Here is a 21,515-nt window from a genome sequence, read left to right on the forward strand (position 1 = left end):
CTGTTTTCTACTTCATTCTCTATTAGTTTTTAAAATATGGATTTGGTGCATCAAATTGATTTTATGATACACTGATGAATACAACTTGCAGTCTGAGAAATATTAGTGTAGATAACACTTCATCTGCCATCCCCCACCGCCTTTGTTTTCTGATTTTCTGTTTGTGTCTATTGAATCATTGAATGCTTCAAACTGGGGGAGGAAAGAGGAGAAGAGGAGTTTCTTTTTTTTTTTTTTTTTTTTTTTTTGAGATGGAGTCTCGCTTTGTCGCCCAGGTCCAGGCAGTGGCGCAATCTTGGCTCACTGCAAGCTCCACCTCCCGGGTTCACGCCATTTGGAAGGAGGAGTTTTGATTGAGAGACTGAGCAAGAAACAGAGTGCTAGAGCAGGGATGGAGCACAGAGGAAACCATATTCTGCTATTTTCCATCCAGTCCCTTGGACTTGCCTTGAGCTCCCATAAGTAGAAACTGACCAGACTGTTCATGAGAAAATGTATACAGATGGTCCTTGGCTGATGATGAGGTAACATCCCAATAACCCATCATAAGTTGAGAATATCATAAGTCCAGAATAAATGTAATGCACCTAATGTATCAAACATCATAGTGTAGCCTAGCCTACCTTAAATATGCTCAGAATACTTTCATTAGCCAAAAACTGGACAACATCATCAAACACAAAGCAATTTTGTAACAATAAAAATAAAAGATCAAAATTCAAAATTTGAAGTACAATTGCTACTGAATGCATGTTAACATTTGCACCATCATAAAGGCCAAACATTGTAAGTCAAATGTAAGTTGGAGTTCGGGCATGGTGGCCCACTCCTGTAATCCCAGCACTTTGGGAGGCTGAGGTGGGCAGATCACTTGAAGTCAGGAGTTTGAGGCCAGCCTGGCCAATGTGGCTAAAATACAAAATACAAAAATTAGCTTGGCATAGTGGCACATGCCTGTAACCCCAGCTACTCAGGAGGCTGAGGCAGGAGAATTGCTTGAACCCGGAATGTGGAGGTTGCAGTGAGCCAAGATCACGCCACTGTACTCCAACCTGTGCTCCAAAGAAAGACTCCATCTCAAAAAAATAAAATAAAAGTAAATAAGTTGGGGATCATCTGTAAACTTCAGGCACAAACAAGGCTACTTAAGGGTCTAGATCAGGAGTCTACAAACTACAACCCTTGGGCCTAATCTATCCATCCGTTTTTACAAATAAAGTTTTATTGGAACAGAAACATGCACATTTGTTCACATACTGTCTATAGCTGCTTCTGCTACAACTGCAGAGTTGAGTAGTTGCAATTAAGACTGTATAACCCACAAAGCCAGACATATTTACTATCTGGGCCTTGACAGGAAAAGTTTACCAGTCCCTGGAATAAAGGGAAAGTGTTTCTTACCACTCTGGGAGGAAACCAGTACAGCTCTGAGGCATCTAAAGCAGAGTGTTAGGCATGGGCAGTATCTTTCTCAAAAGAGGGCATATTGGCCCCTTTCCAGCATCCTCAGGCTGGGCTCAGGGCCCCCAGCATTACAGCCTGAGCAGGAGAGCCTCAACAGAGGGGATTCTTGTGGGGGACTGCTGGTGCAGGTACACTACTGCCCTTGGAAGGACCTGGAAGCACTTAGGGTGTTTCTGGGACTATGAAGATGAGGGCTGTTGAGTCAGCTGACACTGGGATTTCATTTTCATTCTTGTGCCTGGTGCATGAAAGAAAGATGCTTGGAGAGTGCTAAATGTTTGGTAGAGATTTCTTAAATCAAAAAGGAATTGGCAGCATGTGGTATAGAAACCGAGTTTTATCACAGCCTCTCTCAAAGGCAATGCCAATAAAGAGTCCAGTGCCTGCAGCCCAGAACAGGAATCCTCCCTCCTGCTTGGAGAACAAGCCATCTTTTTCTCAGCTGCTTTGGCAACTAATATTGATGATGATGCATATAATAATAATGATTATAACTAACATTTACTGAATGTTTATCAAGCACCATGCAATATTCTAGGTCCTTTACATGTAACAATTCACTTCATTTTATTTATTATTTTATTTTTTGAGACAGCATCTCACTCTGTCTGGAACACAGTGGTGCTATCTCAGCTCACTGTAACCTCCGCCTCCCGGGCTTAAGCCATCCTCCTACCTCAGCCTCCTGAATAGCTGGGACCACAGGCATGTGCCACCACACCCGGCTAATTTTTTTGTATTTTTAGCACAGGCAGGGTTTTGCATGTTCCCCAGGCTGGTCTCGAACTCCTGAGCTCAAGCAATCTGTCTGCCTCACCCAAAGTGCTAGGATTACAGGCATGAGCCACCATGCCTGGCCACAATTCACTTTAATTATCTTAATAAAAAGACTATTTTAATCTCATTTTATATTTATAGGTGAGGAAACTGAGGCACTGCAAGGTTATGTAACTTGCCTAATGAGAAGCAGCTAATAAGTGGCAGAGTCTGAATTTGAAAATAGAGTGATCTTTGTAGCTAAAAAATTTTTTTGGATTGCTGGGATGAACAGAAATGCTGGACAGCTATTCTCTGGCCCCTGAGGCCAGAGTGGAGTCTAGCAAACAGCTATACCCACAGGGCAGCCTGAACAACGGCAGAGGCCAGGGTTTGGTAGACGCTCCAGGAAGAAGGCAAGAGTTGAAGAATAGGAGAAGCCCATTCCTGGGAAAGAAGGAGACAGCAGCGCCCCCTAGGAAACTAATAGTGAATAACTACAGACACTTCCCTGTAGGCAGGTATGGGCTTGAGCCCCCATAACTAGATGTTTAGGGAAGTGAGGTCTTCTTTTGTAAACACAGGCAATGAAGACTGGAATACCAATTGCTCATCTTTGGGTCCCATAGCACCAACATTTGTGTGAAGCTCCAAGTGGTCAGTGGATTGTTTGTAGACTGACCTCTCCAGTCCTATCCTACATGAACCATCAGGCCCCAACCACTGAGCCTCTACTCAGCACATGACTTGGCAGTTAGAACCAAGTACTGAAGTCAACTGGACAGGTCAAAGGAATTGCTTTAATTAAGGTCACAGGCATCACAGGGATCTGCTCAGCTTCCTCCCCACCAGGGAGAAAAGTCCTTCGTTGTTGGCCATGGTGGAAGAATAACTTTGTGAGATCACCTCAAACCATTCGATCGTGTAGCTAGCCTCTTTCACAGCAGCCTCTACTGCCTCCCGGCCCAGGGAGAGGCTGGAGAACTTCTGCTCGCCAATCATGTAGTAGCTGCTCTTCAGTGCGTCCATGATTACCAGGAAGCCCCCTGGCTTCAGTAGGCTGCCGAGGTTCCTGAGTGCCCTGCGGTAGGTGGGGAGGTCTGGGCAGGCAGCATCCAGACACAGCGTGCTAAGCAGGCAGTCAGCCAGGGGTAAGGGGACGGCCCCCAGCGGCTGGCTCTGAGTCACGTCACACTTCAGCACCTGCTTGACCGCCTGCCTCAACTTCTCCTCCTTCTCTGGACCCTTGACTCTGAAAAACACAAACCCACAAACATTGTTTTCCACTCCAGTCATGGGAAACCCAGATCTCTTGAGTCAAGGCTAAAAATGGCCATATTGTCCCAGTTGTGTATCCTTAGGGCCTCCTCTATTGGGAAAGGAGAGAAAGAAGAACCGAGGGGCCATTTTGGCATTTGAATGAGACCGTACTACCCCGAGCCACGTTGAATCTCTTTATAAAGTGAATAGTACGTGAAAATGATAATACCTAGCAGCCTGCCACTACCATGGACTTCCCTCCATGAAATGATTCCTCCTTCCCTGCTTAGTATAGCACTCACTTATACTATACTGGCTCATTTATTAGTATTTATTTGTTGTTATTATTATACTTGTCCCATCTTCCAAACTGTAAGGTAGTGGCTACTTGACCCATACAGAACAAGTATTAATAATAAAGGGTTTCAAATGCTGTAACATTATCTTTGCAGTAGTTGCTGATCAATAACAGTGGTGAGATCATCCATAGACCCTTTTAGGAACTATTGATCATCATCCCACAGCTGTGAACAGGGCACTCCTAGAGAGAAGAAAGCTACATTTCCCATTCTTAGATTCCAAAAAATATTGCAGATAGTATGTTTTCTGACAGAGATCGTGCTTTTGGTAGCCTAGGCAGGAACCCTGTCCTTTTCTGCCAAATCAATGGCATGTTTTGGGTTTATTATTTTGTTTGGTTTCTAGAGACAGGGTCTTCTTCTGTTGCACAGGATGGAGTGCAGTGGCGCCATCATAGCTCACTGCAACCTCAAACTCCTGGGCACAAGGGATCCTCTCACTTCAGTCTCCCAAAGCACTGGGATTACAGTCATGCAACACCACTCTAGGCTAGTTTATTGTTTTATAGAGACAGGGTCTCCCTATGTTGCCCAGGCTGGTCTTGAACTTCTGGCCTCAAGTGATCCTCCTGCCTCAGCCTCTCAAACTGTTGGAATTACAGGTATGAGCCACCACCACACCTGGCCCAATGGTGATTCTCGAGAGAAAAATCAGTTAATAAAAGAATTAAAGAAGAGAAGGCAAGGGCAGGAGATGGGACAGAGTGGCTTGTATCCTATTTGAATTTGTTACAGGGGGAAGAAAGGAACAAACAAATGATCAAAATTCAATAAACAGAGTGCACAAGAGAAACTGGAGAGCAGGGGTGGACAAAGGAGAAAGAAGTAGCAGAAGATCAGATAAGTGACAAAAGGGGAAGAAACACTGAGTGTGTTAAGAGCCCAGGCCCCAGAGCACTAAGAATAGGAGTGACCCCTGGGTATTGAGTTCTTGGAAGGAGTTAACGAGCAACGCATTGTGGAGCAGACCCAGTCTCATGCTCTGGAAATGCACACTCCACCATCTGATGCAGACTCCAGGAGGACGGCCACTTGGACATCAAGGCTTGACAGACAGCAGAGATGGCCCCACATTCCAGCAAGTGAGGGAGACTTTCACTGGGACCATTTCTAGTCATGAGGAAAAGTCAATGGTTTAAATAAAACTTGATTTGAGAGAGTAGACAGTAGACATGGGCATCTTAAATATTCACTTAAGATCTTAATCCTAGTGAATATAATCACTTCTTTGCAAACATGCTTTATGCTTGCTATAATTTTCCATTTAAGAAGCTTAGCAATTAGCATATGAAAACATGCTCAACATTGTCAGCCATCAGAGAAATGCAAATCAAAACCATGAGATAGCACTTCACATCACTATGATGGCTATAATAAAAAAGATAATATCAAGTGTTGGCAAGGATGTGCAGAAACTGGAACCTACATACACTGTTGCTGACAATGTAAAATAGTCCAGCTACTTTGGAAAACAGACTGGCAGTTCCTTAAAAGGTTAAATATACAGTTACCACATGACCCAGGAAATCTGTCTAGGTATATACCCAAGAGAAATGAAAACATATATCCATACAAAAACTTGTAATGAATGTTTATAAATAGCTAAAAGGTACAAACAATGCAACTGTCAACTTCTGAATAGGTAAATAAAATGTGATATACACATATAATGGAATATTTTTTGGCAACAAAAAGAAATGAAATTCTGACACATGCTATAACATGGATGGACCTTGAAGACATAGGTTAAATGAAAAAAGCCAGAACCAAAAGGCCACATATTGTATGATTCCATTTATATGAAATGCCCAGAAAAGGCAAAGCTACAGAGACTGAAAGCAGACCAGTGGTTGCCAGGAACTGAGGGATTTGGAGAGAAATGGGAGTGGCTGCTAATGGGTACAGAGTTTCTTTTGAGAATTATGAAAATGTTGTAAAATTGATTGTGATGAAGGTTGCACAACTCTGAAAGTATACTAAAAACTACTGAATTTCACAATTTAAATGGGCACATTAATTGTACGGTATGTGAGTTATATCTCAATAAACTGTTATATTAAAAGAGAGAGAGAGAGAGAGATAAGCTTAGCAAGGTGTTGATTTCAGGGAAGTCCTACCAATCACTACCTACCATTTAGTGTAGATACCACTAAACTGGTATCTACATAGAAAACAAAAATTATCCTTGGTTGGGTCGACCTGCTCCTTTATCAAGGCTAGAAATGGTAGCAGGGTGACCACTTTGTCCTGATTTGCCTTGGATTTTCTAGTTTGAGTCCTGAAAAATCCCATGTTCTAAGTTCCCCTTGCAGTCCTGGACAAAGCAGACAGTTACTCATTCTAAGGTGGGAAACTAGTTACAAAGCTACCTCCCAGCCTTGATACAACATGGATGATTTGATAGAACACTTTAAGAATAACAAAAAAAAAAAAAAAAATGATTTAACACTGTGGAAGTGTGTGAGAAACATGCATTTGAATAGGCAAACTAATCTAGAACAGAAAAACTTAAGTAACCTATCTGCACACAAGAATAATAATAAAGTGTATACCAAAAGGTAGAGTAGTGACAACATGTTTTGGGGGATGTGTTTCGGGATGATCCTCTATAACGGGAACATTGTGGAAATGTTTGTTTGATTACATCAGAAGCAGAACCAGCCTCTGTGCCCTATTGTGTATTAAGCTATTTGAAACTCTGAGTTACCACAGAACCAGAACTTGCCAGTCAGATGATGATGCAAATTGTTCCCAAACTGTGAGCCACACTGTGAAGTCTCCAAAGCTCACAGAGAATGTGCCAATTTGAGAGGGAAATTTGCTAGAAACACCGAGAGTCGTAGATCCCTGCTTGTCCTCGGACACACAGCAAACATTGGGGAAGTCAGTTGCCAAGGTAGCTGTGTAAAGCCTGCATACGCCTTGGGGCAACGCAGGGAAATGGACTCACCGGAGACCCAGCCAATTACCACTTTGCCTCACATTTAGCTCATGGGGTGGGTAATAAACACACACCAGGAGAGTGCTATGCTGTTTTGCGGAAAGCTAACAGCGGCGTGGCCATTTCTTTAGTTCTAAAGATCTACCCTTTCACATGAAACAATATGCAAAAAAAGGCAGCCCTGTCCCCTGTAAATATGCATCTATAAAAGCCTGAGGGGTATGGGGAGGGAGGGAGGGAGGCAAGAAAGGATGAACAGGAGAGCCCCGGGAAGAACCCTTTCTGAGAATGTCTTCCCACATTCCAGGTGAACTATCCTGAGATTTAGAGGCGGTTCCTCCTGCCTTCTCTCGGCAAAGCCAGCAGTGCATCAGAATCTCCCAGACAAGCTGTTTTTCATCGTTCTCACACCCCCAAAGCCCCAACCCCAGAAGTTCCTGCAGGCTCTCCTGAGAAAGAACCATCAAAACAGGTCAAGGAAATCAAGGCTAAGTAAGCTTGGAGGTCACTGTGAGAATTGTATGGGCAAGGAATAATCATTGGTGCACCTTTGATGCAGACCACACCCCGCACCCAAATCAGGTGAATGATATTCTAGGAGGAAGAGTCTGAAAAGCAAAATGTGGGTATTCATGTATTTTCCAAATATGTTTTAAACCTCTATTATGTTACAGGAAATAGGCTGGGCACTGGGGCCACAAGGATGAACAAATGAGAAACAGATTCTAACCTCATGGAGATTGCAGACCAGTGGGTGGCGGGAGAAAGCATTAACCCGATGATCACTCACAGAAGTGGAAATTAAAACTGACAAACGCAAGGAAGGAAAGGAGCATGGCACTAATGGGGAGATGTTGGGAGGTCCCCTTGACTTAGAGAATCAGGAAAAGCTCTTCCAAAAGGGAGTCGGGCAAGCAGAGATATAGAGGATAAATATGTAGGAGTTAACCAGACCGAAGCAAGTAGGGAGGGCAGGAGGAAATTCCAGTAAGATGAAACCACAAGTGCAAAGGCCACGTGGTGGGAGGAAACACAGGAGGAGAGTGCCAACGTGGCTGGATTGTGGGGAAACAGGTTGGCAGGAGCCAGACTAGGCAGGGCTTTGTGGACCATGACAGGAATTTTGCTTTTCATTCCAAAAGCTCCGGAGAGTCACTAGGGAGCACTAAAGAGGAGAGTGACATGATCGGATTTACATTTTGAGAGGGTCATTTGGGCCGCAGGGCAGAGAAGAATTGAGTGGAGGGGCAAGAGTGGAAGTGGGAGGGCAGTCAGGAGGGAAACAGGGGTAGCTGGGACCAGATGATGGTAAACATGGGAAGAAATGGGTTACAGAGGAAGTCAGGAAGTAAAACGGACAGAGCTTGATGTTAAGTTACATGTGGAACATGACAGAGAGGGAAAGGACAAGATTCACTTCCAGGTTCTGGCTTGTCCAATTTATTATATGATGGTGCCAATCAAGCAGCTAAGAATATCAGAAATAAAGCAGATCTGGAGCAGATCGTAGCTCTGTTTTGGACACACTGAGTTTGAGGTGCTCTGAGACCTGTGAGTAGAAATGTTTACAATTGAGGAAATAGTTAGTTGAAGGTTTTTCAACCTGCCCTGTGAATTTTCCCAGGGAGATAAGGTGGCAAGAGCACCTATTTAAGAGAGAGGCATCCTTGTAAAAGGCAGGAATGGTTCCTAGGTGTCACTGAAACAATCGTCATGATCATCAAGATCCTGGTTTTGAAAAAGCATATCAATATCCTTTTGCAAGTTGTGAAAGTCCAGAGATGCTTTAGAATAGAGGTGGTTCACCAGTTTGTGGAACACATTTGGCACAACTGTGTCTATATTTGGACAACATACAAACATCTTCTAAATAGAAATGGAGGTCTTTGCACAGATAGCATTTACCTCAGAGAACTACCACCTCGACAGGAGCCCAAGCCTTCTTCTCTCAGGTATGCTGAGGTTAAGAGGAGCGTGCTACCTGACTTCAAACTATACTACAAGGCTACGGTATGTACTTTAAATTTCACATGGAACCAAAAAAGAGCCCATATAGCCAAGGCAATCCTAAGCAAAAAGAACAAAGCTGGAGGCATCACACTACCTGACTTGAAACTATACTACAAGGCTACAATAACCAAAACAGCATGGTACTGGTGCCAAAACAGAGATATAGATCAATGGAACAGAACAGAGGCCTCAGAAATAATGCCACACATTTGCAACCATCTGATCTTTGACAAACCTGACAAAAACAAGCAATGGGGAAAGGATTCCCTATTTAATAAATGGTGTTGGAAAAACTGGCTAGCCATATACAGAAAACTGAAACTGGACCCCTTCCTTACACCTTATACAAAAATTAACTCGAGATGGATTAAAGACTTAAATATTAGACCTAAAACCATAAAAACCCTAGAAGAAAACCTATGCGATACCATTCAGGCCATAGGCATGGTCAAGGACTTCATGACTAAAACACCAAAAGCAATAGCAACAAAAGCCAAAATTGACAAATGGGATCTAATTAAACTAAAGAGCTTCTGCACAGCAAAAGAAACTACCATCAGAGTGAACAGGCAACCTACAGAATGGGAGAAAATTTTTACAATCTACCCATCTGACAAAGGGCTAATATCCAGAATCTACAAAGAACTTAAACAAATTTACAAGAAAAAAATCAAACAACCCCATCAAAAAGTGAGTGAAGGATATGAACAGACAATTCTCAAAGAAGACATTTATGGAGCCAACAGATGCATGAAAAAATGCTCATCATCATTGGCCATCAGAGAAATGCACACCAAAACCACAATGACATACCATCTCACACCAGTTAGAATGGCAATCATAAAAAATCAGGCAACAACAGGTGCTGGAGAGGATGTGGAGAAATAGGAACACTTTTACACTGTTGGTTGGACTATAAACTAGTTCAACCATTGTGGAAGACAGTGTGGTGATTCCTCAAGGATCTAGAACTAGAAATACCATTTGACCCAGCCATCCCATTACTGGGTACATACCCAAGGGATTATAAATCATGCTGCTATAAAGACACATGCACACGTATGTTTATTGCGGCACTATTCACAATAGCAAAGACCTAGAACCAACCCAAATGTCCATCAATGTCAGACTGAATTAAGAAAATGTGGCACATATACACCATGGAATACTATGCAGCCATAAAAAAGGATGAGTTCCTGTCTTTTGTAGGGACATGGATGAAGCTGGAAACCATCATTCTGAGCAAACTATCACAAGCACAGAAAACCAAACACCTCATGTTCTCACTCATAGGTGGGAATTGAACAATGAGAACAATTGGACACAGGGTGGGGAACATCACACACCGGGGTGAGGGGAGGGGAGAGGGATAGTATTAGGAGATATACCTAATGTTAATGACGAGTTAATGGGTGCAGTACACCAACATGGCATATGTACACATATGTAACAAACCTGCACGTTGTGCACATGTACCCTAGAACTTAAAATATAATTAAAAAAAAAAAGAAAAAATGAGGAGGAGCCACTCTCTACAGAGGCAACCAGGAGGTCCTCCAGGCCCTACCTGCTGTCCAGAAGGCCAAGGAAAACAGCTTGGACAGCATGCCTGCAGCTGATTCCCACCCACCTGTGTGTGTGTCCTGGCATACCTGGAGGGGAGCCCTGCTCCAGACACCAGTGCTTCTTCTACTGTAATGTGCATACCACCCTTAGCAGATATTACAGTGAAGGTTCTGGTTCTGTAGGTGGCTAGTGGGGCCTGAGAGCCTGCATTTCTAAAAGCTCCCACATGTTGTCAAAACTACCAGTCCAGGGACCACAAGCCTAAGCTATGCATTCCAAGTTCCAGGAACCATAGGTTAAGTAATGCAGCTTCCACAATTCCTTAAGGAAAGAGCTCATATTCCTCTGTTCATGGAATAAGCTTGAGTAGTTGTATCTTAGTGTTTGACTTTCTTACGACTTTGTTAGATAGTTGTAAAAATGAGGGTTATTTATTTTATTATTATTTTTGAGACAAAGTGTTACTCTGCCAGCCAGTCTGGAATGTGACCACAGCTCACTGCAGCCTCGATCTCCCAAGCTCAAGTGATCCTCTCTCCTCAGCCTCCCCAGTAGCTGGGAATATGGGTGTGCACCACCATGGCCAGCTAATTTAAAATGAGTGGTATTTAAATGCAGAGGTAGAAGAACAGGAGACAGTACATATGTCTTTGTCAGCCTTTAGCACAAGAAAAAGCTTCAGATAAAGAAGAAATCACCTTGACGTCTTGAAGGAAACAGGTTGTAGGTTGATAAAGCTACTTGAAGATGCAGGAAAGACATGAGTTGCATAGGATCACTCTCATTCTCAAAATAATTAAAGCTACAGGATCTAGCACAAGGATAATGGTAAGAATGCAGAAATTTACTGCCAAAAATGCAGTTTCCAACAGAGTTATTGGGAAGGGACAGTGTCTCAAGAGCCAGTTGTTCAAAGCTGACAATTCAGGTGTGAGATAAGCAATGCCTTTACTATCCTGTTAGATTGTAAGGGTTTATTTTTGAATGAGATGGAAAGGCCGGTGGTGGATACAGAAAGTGAGAACGAAGTTTCGAAAGCCTTCTTGACAGATGATTTGGACTTTGGAAAGGTGTGTTGTCTAACAATGACTGAAGACTTATTTATTTATTTATTTATTTATTTTTACAAAGTTTCCCTGAGATTCTACAAATCCTGGGAATTTCCTTATTTACTAAATAATTTTAGATATTATCTAAATTGTCATAGCTGCAATTGCTTGTAGTTAATGTCAGTTTCATTCTGTGGAATCACATAGTCAAGAGAAAAAAAGGTGTATGAAATTATTTTTATGTTGAAGAATATAGCTCCACTTTGAAGGCTATAGCCAACATAAAATTCTAAGTCAGGGGTATACAGGTAAAAATGGCATATGAAAATAGGCTCTCACCGGCCTGGGCAACAGAGCAAAACTCCCATCTCTACAAAAAATTAGCCAGCTACAGCAGTGTGGACCTGTAGTCCCAGCTACCCAGGAGGCTGAAGTAGGAAGATCACCTGAGCCCAGGAAGTCAAGGTTACAGCGAGATCGCACCACTGCACTCCAGTGTGGGTGACAGAGCAAGACCCTGTCTCAAAAAAAATAGAATAACCTCTCTCAACTTCTTACTACATGTCAGAAAAAAATGGGGCAATATTTAAACAATTTTATGATTTTGTTCATGTGTAAGGGTGACAAATACATTCTCATATACGCATGGACTTAGAAAACATGTCACTGTGTGTTCTTCTTGAAACAAATATTTGAAGATCTATTCAGTTGACAGATGAATCAAAATTAAAGACTCAATATCTAGAAAACTTGTATAAAATGAGCACCAACTATGTCCAAATAATTCTAAATTTGATTACAAACCAAAAGCAAAATGTCCAAACTGATCTTGAAAGAAAATATAAAAGTAATACTTTAAATTATAATATTTGAACTTTAAAATCTCAGGTTTCAATAATAAATACTGGGAAGAGAGATGCCAGGCGACTTTGGGTATCAAAAATTGTTAAATTCCTCAAGTTAGCAGAGAGGAAAACAATTACTAACTTTTTACCCGACTTGATAAGAGAATTTGTCTCCAACAGACCTGCATTATAAGTAATACTAAAATAAGTTCTTCAGGTGAAGGAAAATGACGCCAAGCAGAAGAACAGATCCTGGGAATGGAATGAAAAACACTAGAGAAGATATGTGGGTAAACATAAAAGATCTTAAACATATGCATAATATAGCCTTAGTTAGTTTGGGCTCCTGTAACAGGATACCATAAACTGGTGGCTTATAAACAACAGAAATTTATTTCCCACAATTCTAAAGGCTGGAAGTCTGAGATTAGGATGCCAGCCTGGTCAGGGTCTGATGAGGACTCTTCTGGGCCACAGACAGCTGACTTCTTACTGTATCTTTATAAGGCAGAAGGAGAGCTAGAGAGCTCTCTGAGGTTCCTTTTATTTATTTATTTATTTTTTATTTTTATTTTTTTGAGGCGGAGTCTCGCTCTGTCGCCCGGACTGGAGTGCAGTGGCCGGATCTCAGCTCACGGCAAGCTCCGCCTCCCGGGTTCACGCCATTCTCCTGCCTCAGCCTCCCGAGTAGCTGGGACTACAGGCGCCCGCCACCTTGCCCGGCTAGTTTTGTATTTTAGTAGAGACGGGGTTTCACTGTGTTAGCCAGGATGGTCTCGATCTTCTGACCTCGTGATCCGCCCATCTCGGCCTCCCAAAGTGCTGGGATTACAGGCTTGAGCCACCGCGCCCAGCCTCTGGGGTTCCTTTTATAAGGGCACTAATTCCATGCATGAAATCTCCACTTTCATGACCTAATGACCTCTCAAAGCTCTCACCTCTTAATACCATCATAAGGGGGTTAGGATTTCAACACAGAAATTGGGAGAGAGGGATAAAAACATTCAGTCCAAAATTCCTATGTTTTTTGTATATTGTTACATGCATTGTTTAAAACTGTATACTGACGTATGTGACTGTACTTAACACTATTCAACTAACACTTAAACGTAGTAAACATAGTAAATTTTATTTTAAAATCATAATTAAAATAAGACAATAAAATAAAAGCACTAACTAAAGCAAAACTAATAACAATGTATGTATTATAGTATTAAACATAGAAATAAAATATATGGCAAGAACATAAGGGCCAGGAAAGTCAGTTAAGGAAATTACACGTTGGAATATTTTACATCCTTCATGAGACAGTAGATATGTCAAGGATGCATATTGCAATTTCTAGAAAAACCATACAAACTCACACAAGACACAGAAGAGGTTAATAGAGGAGATAAAAAAAAGAAATATTAAAAATATGTACACTTATACTAAATGGAATACTAAAAATTACTGCATTCACCAAGGGAAAACTGGAAGAAAGACACAGGTGAACAACAATCAGATGGGACAGATAGAAAACATATACCAAGATGGTAGACTTAAATTCAACCCTGTAATATTAGTAATTACATTAAATGTAAATGGACTAAACAACCCAGTTAGAGACAGAAATTGTCAGTCTGGATTAACAAGAGAAAACATAATCTGAAAACAGAAGGGTAGAAAAAGATATGTAGATGTATCATGTATATTAGTTATATATAACTGTAGGATAAATTATCCCCAATATTTAGCAGCTAAAAATGACAAACATTTATTTCACTGTTTTTTGTGGTTCAACTGGGGGAAATTTGGTTCCAAGTTCACTCCCCAGGACGAGAGAGGAGATAGAGAGAATACCCAATAAAAAGCTGTCATTTTTTAAAATTGATTTTGTTTCTTACAGCAACATTAGGTTCACTGCAAAAATCAAGCAGAAGGCCTACATTGGCATACCATTATCACCCAAAGTCTATAATCTACATTAAGATTCACTCTTGGTATTGTACATTCCAGGGATTTGGACAAATATATAATGACATGTGTCCACCATTATAGTATCGTACGGAGTAGTCTCACTGCCCTAAAAAATCCTCTATACTCTACCTCCCTCCCTGACCCTGGCAACTGCTGATCTTCTTTACTTCTGCCCTAGTTTTGCATTTTCCAGAATGTCATATAGTTGGAATCATACATGTAGCCTTTTAAGATTTGCTTCTTTCAATTAGTAATTGTATTTACATTTCCTCCACATCTTTTTGTGGCTTGATAGCTCATTTCTTTTTAGCACTGGATATAATTTCATTGTCTAACTGTACCACAGTTTATTTGTTCATTCACTTACTGAAGGATATCTTCGTTGCTTTCCATTTTTGGCAATTATGAATACAGCTACTATAAACATCTGTGTACAGTTTTTTGTGTGGATATAAGTTTTCGACTTTTTGGGTTACATACCAAGGAGTGCAACTGCTAAATGGAATGGTTTTGCAAGGAATAGTCGAACTGTCTTCCAAAGTGGCTACACCATTTTTAATTCCCACAAACAATAAATGAGAATTCCTGTTTCTCCACAGCCTCATCAGCATTTGGTGTTGTCAGTCTTCCAGATTCTGGCCTAGATCTAATAGTGTAGTGGTGCTGTAGTCCTTTTTAATTTAATATCACAATTAAATTATGTGATATTATAATTTCACATAATTATATGTGCTATAATATAGCTGCATTCTACCAAATTTGTCAGTAATGAATCACTAAATCCAGTAGATATTCTAGGGAAGGGGATTACCCAAAGGTGGAAATACTCACACAAGGATTATTGGGGGCCATTTTAGAGGCTGCCCACCACACCATGCAAAATAGCAAGCACAGGAAGGCTGATGTAGCTATATTAACATCAGAAAAAGTAGACTTCAAGACAAATACATTACTGGAAATAAAGGGAGATATTTCACAATGGTAAAATGGTCAGTTCATCAAGAAGACATAACAATCTTAAAAATGTATATAACAGAGCTAAAAACAAGTGTCAAAATGCATAAAGCAAACGTTGACAGAACTACAGGGAGCAAAGGATAAATCAACAATCATAGTTTGAGACATGAACACCTCTCTCTCAGTAATTGACAGAGAGAGTAAACAAAACTTCAGTAAGGATGTAGAGAATTTGAACAATACTATCAACTGCCTGATTTAATTGATATCTATAGAAACTATACCTACAACTGAACAATATACACTCTTTTCAATGTAGAAAGCACATAGAACATTTACTGAGATCGACCATATGCAGAGCCACAAAATTAATCTCTGACTACAACAAAATTTAATTTGAAAGCAATAACAATATCTAGAAAAACCCCAATACTTTGGAAATTAAGCAGTATAATTCAAAATAATTTGCGGTCAAAAAAGAAATTACAAAGGAAATGAGACAGTAAGCTGAATTTGAAAATAATAAAAACACCACATACGAGAATCATGAGATGTAGTTAAAACAGTGCTAAAGGAAATTTGCAGCATTAAATGCCTGCATTAGAAGAAAGAGATATGTGAAATAAATGGCATAAGCTTCCAACTTAAGAAGCTAAAAGAAGAATTAAAAACAAGAAATTTTAGAAAGCTAGAAAAAAATTAAAACAAACTAGAAAAGAATTAAAATTAAAATAAGTAGAAGAAAGAAAATTACCAAAAATAAGAGCAGAAACCAATGAAATAGAAAATGGACAGACAATAGAGAAAAATTAACAAAGCCAAACTTTGGTTCTTGGAAAAGATTAATAAAATGATCAATCTGTAGAAAGGTTGATCAAGACAAAAGAAAGAAAACAAGACAAATTACCAGTATCAAGAATGAAAGAGGAGAGATCACTACAGATCCTACAGACATAACAAGGTATTAAAAGGATATTGTAAAAAAAAAAGTCAATAAAGTTGACAACCAAGATGAAAATGACAAACTTCTTGAAAAATACCACTTACCAAAACAGACCAAAGAAGAAAAGAAAATCCAAGTAACCATTAAAGAAATACTATTTTTAATAAAGTCTTCTCTCACACAAACCTTTCAGATTCCCCTGGCTTCACTGGTGAATGCTATCAATCATTTCAGAAGGAAATTATACTAATAATACTCAAAGTCTTTCAGAAAATAGAAGAGGGGAAATCACTCCCAACTCATTTTATGACTCCAGCATCATGCTGATATCAAAATTTGTGAAGCACACTAGAAGAAAATTATAGCTCAATATCCCCATAAATATAGATGCAAAAATCCTTAACAGAAAATTAGAAAACCACATCCAGCAATACATAAAAAGAATAATACTTCATGACCAAGCAGTTTATGCCACTTTGGTGTAACATTAAAAATCATCCAATGTAATTCACATTTTCAGAATACAGGAGGAAAATCATATGACCATCTTGATAAACGCAAACACATTTTGACAAAATTCAACATTTGATTAAAATTTCAAAAAAGCTAGGAATGCAGAACTTAGTCTGATAAAGAATACGAAAAATCGATAGTTAATATACTTAATGATAAATCATTGAACATTTTTTCTCCTAGAATATGGAACAAGGCACAGAGGTCTGCTGTCATCATTTCTATCCAATATTGTATTGAAAGTTTTGCAAACATAATAAGGGCAGAAAATAAATAAAAGTGTAAAGTTGGAATAGAAGAACAAAATCTAATTTTATTTGCAGATACTATAATTGCATACATTTGTCTTTTTATGCAGTTTGCAAAGAAGTCTGTGGGGTCTCAGCAATATGCATAGCAGCAGAGAAATGTTGCTCCAGGAGCGAATGATCAGTTGGGGAATAGACTGGAGATTGTCAGACAATCAGCAAAAGATGGAGATGCATAAGGACACGAGAAAGAAAGTGAATTGCAGACATGGCTACCTCTGGCTAATAGGCTATTGCCAGTTTCCCACGTTGGAAGAAATTAAAATTTATGTGAACAAATGAGATTCGTTTGCATAAATTTATTTGTAGATATGGTAGAGTAAGATCTTGACCATTAGTCGTGAGTATATAAAGTCTACTTTCATGGATGGTGATTAATAAATTCTTCTCAAATAATTCCTTTATGTTGCTTACCTCAGTTTAAAAACCTAGTCAGCTTTTGGTTGTATCTGGTGATGTCAGCATTAGCCACACTCACAGCCAAGTTCTGTAGGCTTGGATGGCTACAACAGCGTGACAGTGAGGTGAGGGACAAGCCCTGACATCCAAAAGCTGCTGGTGAGAAGCTGGGTTAGCCTTTTACTTGCAGCTGTCCTAAACCTAGGTCCCAAGGTACTTGACTGCACACTGTTCTTGTCCCCACAGGCCTGGAAAGTTTGGGGGTTTACTCCTCTTTGCTCAGTATCCATTTCTTCCACCCTCTCCCTGTGTCTTCTGTTATTCTGGTGCACACATGCACGTGTACATACACAAATTTATAAACACGCACACACACAGGCCTATCTCATCTCTCTTGCTCTCGCTCTCTCGTTATCATTCATTCTCCACTTGGATTTCTCTTTGGTCCCTATCTGTTGCTTTTGCCAACCATCACTCAGGTAACTTCGAAAGCCAAGAAGTAGACACGAGTTTCTCTACCTGTTCCCTTCAAGATCACACACATAGGTCACCACTGGGGACCAGTCAAAGGCCTCTGGCTCTTTCTTCAGCCACTTCTTCAGCTCCTGCAGGTTCTGGTCTGAGTAGTCAGTGACGATGATCTCCTTAAAGGATTCACAAGCAGAAAGGAGCTGATAGATAGTGGGGCCAGAGCCGATGTCAATCAGCAGGTCTCCCTTCACACCATCTGGGTTAGCGGGAGGAACAAAGAGGAGAAGTCAGGCATCTCATGACAGTGGGCAGAGTCAAATTTACATTGTCTTCCCTGGGACTGTGCTGATGATCCTCAAAGACAGACCACTACTGTTCACAACTTGTCCCTCAAAATGTTCTTTTAAAACATCTTTTCTGGGCCAGGCACAGTGGCTCATGCCTATAGTCCCAGTACTCTGGAAGGCCAAGGCAGGAGGATCATTTGAGGCCTGGAGGATGAGACCAGCCTGGACAACATAGTGAGACCTCATCTCCACAAAAAATTTTAAAAATTAGTTGGCCCTGGTGGCGTGCACCTGAAGACCTAGTTATTGGAGAGGCTGAGGCAGAAGGATCCCTTGAGTCCAGGAGTTCGAGACTATGATGAGCTGTGATCACATCCCTGTACTCCATCCAGCCTCGGCAACAGAGTGAGACCTACATCTCCAAAAAATAAAAATAAAAAATAAAAATCCCATATTTTCCCAAAATCCCTGTAATTTACATCATAGTGACAAAGAAAATACAAATATCAAAATACCAAAATGTCTCACTTGAATTTTAAATAAAGCCCATCAGTTTGAAAACCTCAAACATTAATACAATTTAAAGTCAAAAGAAAAGAAATCTTTTCATTTTCATTCCCCAATCCAGGGTGGAGGCATGTCGCCAGGAATTTTAAGGTCTAGGAGAAGGTAAAAAAGATCTACTTCTGGTGTACAGACTGAACACCAGATCCAGAAAGGCTGTTGCACGAAGAATGTAAAACTATTAAGCAATACTTTCAAAGAAAGTTAATTTAAAAAAAAAAATTGAGTTTATATAATGTATTTCTTCAAAAAGCATCCAGTTCTTCATATATTGGGAGGTCTTTATCTCACGCATATTCACAGCATTCCCTTGAGTTAGGATCAGAAAAGGTACTGTTTTAGAATTTCCACTTAAGTGGCCCTTTGAGGCTAAAAGTCTCCCTCAAGTCGCCTAGCAAATCAAGGTAGACTCAGGACAGCACTCCGGCCCTCCGGTTTCCTTTTGCATGACTAAGTGAGACAGTAGAAACAAAAGCACTTTGTAAACTGTGGAATCGCTACACCAATATTCCTTTTTATCCTAGTTAAATAAATGGGGATGCCAAAAGGGCTGTGAAGCAACAATGATAGACACAAAACCCAGTCATGCCCTGAGACTCTATCTATAGGACTCATGTTAGTGGGGAGACATGTGGACAACAGACTTACCTAGGCAGAATATCTTGAAAAGATTTTTCAGAAGGTGCTTAAGAATCTGGCTTTCTGCAGAGTGCCTAGACCCAAACTTATAATATTTTTCTAGGTAATCCCGAGGGTTAAAATGCCTTAGATAAGTGTCCTTGGAGGTGAAGCCTGATTCCATTGTGTCTCACTTCTGTGCCACTGGAGTGCTGCCCTCCTTCTGTCTCCTCCAGAGGCCAGGGAGTCACTCTGCAGAAGTTGTCTTCCTGAGTCTCAGGCTATCAGCATTTCTTCCATCAGTTCAGCCCTTCCTTTAGAATAGATGTTTGGTTAAACACTAACAGAGAAATAGACCACAAATGTTCTGGCTGTTCTAGGAAGTGATGAAATTCCTGGAGGAGGGAGCCTAGGAGAACAGGGGTGGAGGGTATGGTAGAGGCAGGGCCATGAGCTGTATGCAATGCTTGCCCAAGGGGTGAAGGACTGCCACCAGGGATTGTAGACCAGAGGGAGCACTTGGGCTCGTCAGGAAAATTATTTAATGCATAAGACCCCAAAGTTCAGAGAGACAGGACATCCCCTAACAAGCACCATCATTCTTCTCGGTCTTGCCATGATTCCCCCAGGAAAACGGGTCACAAAGTATGGTTTAAATTTAAACATGTAAAAGAAAGGAAAAAAGAAAAAAAAAGAGGAGAAAGATGAGGATAGGAAATGTATTCAGGGCTAAGGAATGTTGGCTGAAGAAGGAGTCTCAGATGAAGTCTGGAAAGAGAAATTTTAAAAGCCTGGATAAGGCTTTGTAAAGTCTAGTCCAGCCAAACATCCTTCATGCCCAGACCCCCTATCGATCCCTGCCCTAGGCTATTGCAGCTTCACCCACCACTGTCATGACCCAGTGTCTGGCAAGTACCTCCTCCCTAAGCCTCCCCACTCCTTTCGGTCAATCCAAATCCTGACAGTTCTTTCAAAGTTAACTTTACTTCCTTTAAGAATTCTTTAAGGCCGGGCGCAGTGGCTCACGTCTGTAATCCCAGCACTTTGGGAGGCCAAGGCGGGCGGATCACGAGGTCAGGAGATCGAGACCATCCTGGCTAACATGGTGAAACCCCGTCTCTACTAAAATACAAAAAATTAGCCGGGTGTGGTGGCAGGTGCCTGTAGTCCCAGCTACTCGGCAGGCTGAGGCAGGAGAATGGCGTGAAGCGGGGAGGCGGAGCTTGCAGTGAGCCGAGATGGCGCCACTGCACTCCAGCCTGGGCGACAGAGCGAGACTCCATCTCAAAAAAAAAAGAATTCTTTAAATCCCCTTTTCTGAATTCACTTTAAGATAGAGTAGGGATGGGGCTTGGTTTCAGCTCACTCCCCACTAAAGCATTCTTTTATGCGTTCCCACTGATCACAAAACCCACACCACTACCTCACTGACGACATGTCCACTAGTCATCCTTTTACTTAATTCCAGGACCTGGCCTTAGGAGATAACCAATGTTGCAGGGTGTCCCACCTCGGGAAGGTATGCTGAGCAATTGATTTACAGCCTTGTTGCCACTGGCCAGACCACCAGTTGGCCCATTCCTCAAGATAACCATTGCAACCAGGTAATGCTGACCTGCATACCCTACTTCTCATGTGCTTTGCCCAGCAGCACACCCTACCTCTGACGTCAATTTCTGTGCTTTGCCTAATAAAAATTCCCTACCGGTTCTTTTCAAGGAGTCAGCAAGCCAGATAATTCTCTCTCTCTCTTTTGTTGTCTCTCTTATGCCAGGGCATAAGTTCCAGTAAAGCGTGTTTGGGAAGACTATTGGCCTTGTGTCAATTTCTACACACTGAGAGCCAAAAAAACCCATGGTCAGTAACATTGTGGCCTTAGAATTTGTTCTACCCAGCCAGGCACTTGATCTTTTTTTTCTTTTTTCTTTTCTCTCTCTCTCTCTCTTTTTTTTTTTGGTCGCTATTTATTTTTCTTTTTAAAAACTTTTGTGGGTACATAGTAGGTGTATATATTTATGGGTTACATGAGATATTCTGATAGAGGCCTGCAATATAAAATAATCACATCAGGGTAAATGGGGTATCCACCACTTCAAGCATGTATTTTTTTGTGTTACAAACAACCCAATTATACTTGTTTAGTTATTTTGAAGGTACAATTAAATTATTTTCACTATATTCACCCTGTTGTGCTAGCAAATACTAGGTCTTATTCAATCTTTCTAACTTTTCTTCTTTTTTTTTTT

General features: G+C 40.9%; 1 protein-coding gene across 1 annotated transcript; it reads right to left on the bottom strand.

Annotated features, from left to right (window-relative positions):
- Nucleotides 1-2,999: 2,999 nt before the first annotated feature.
- Nucleotides 3,000-20,191, bottom strand: NNMT (nicotinamide N-methyltransferase). The gene is made up of 3 exons (XM_017883145.1): nt 19,300-20,191; nt 17,849-18,056; nt 3,000-3,472 (listed from the first exon to the last, which is right to left on the bottom strand). Exons 1-3 carry the CDS (start codon nt 19,451-19,453, stop codon nt 3,040-3,042), a joined length of 795 nt encoding a protein of 264 aa, XP_017738634.1. The 5' UTR covers nt 19,454-20,191; the 3' UTR covers nt 3,000-3,039.
- Between the last annotated feature and the right edge of the window lie 1,324 nt (nt 20,192-21,515).

The sequence above is a fragment of the Rhinopithecus bieti genome, unplaced genomic scaffold (assembly GCF_001698545.2).
Source record: "Rhinopithecus bieti isolate Rb0 unplaced genomic scaffold, ASM169854v2 scaffold_11964, whole genome shotgun sequence".
In the NCBI taxonomy this organism is placed as follows: domain Eukaryota; kingdom Metazoa; phylum Chordata; class Mammalia; order Primates; family Cercopithecidae; genus Rhinopithecus; species Rhinopithecus bieti.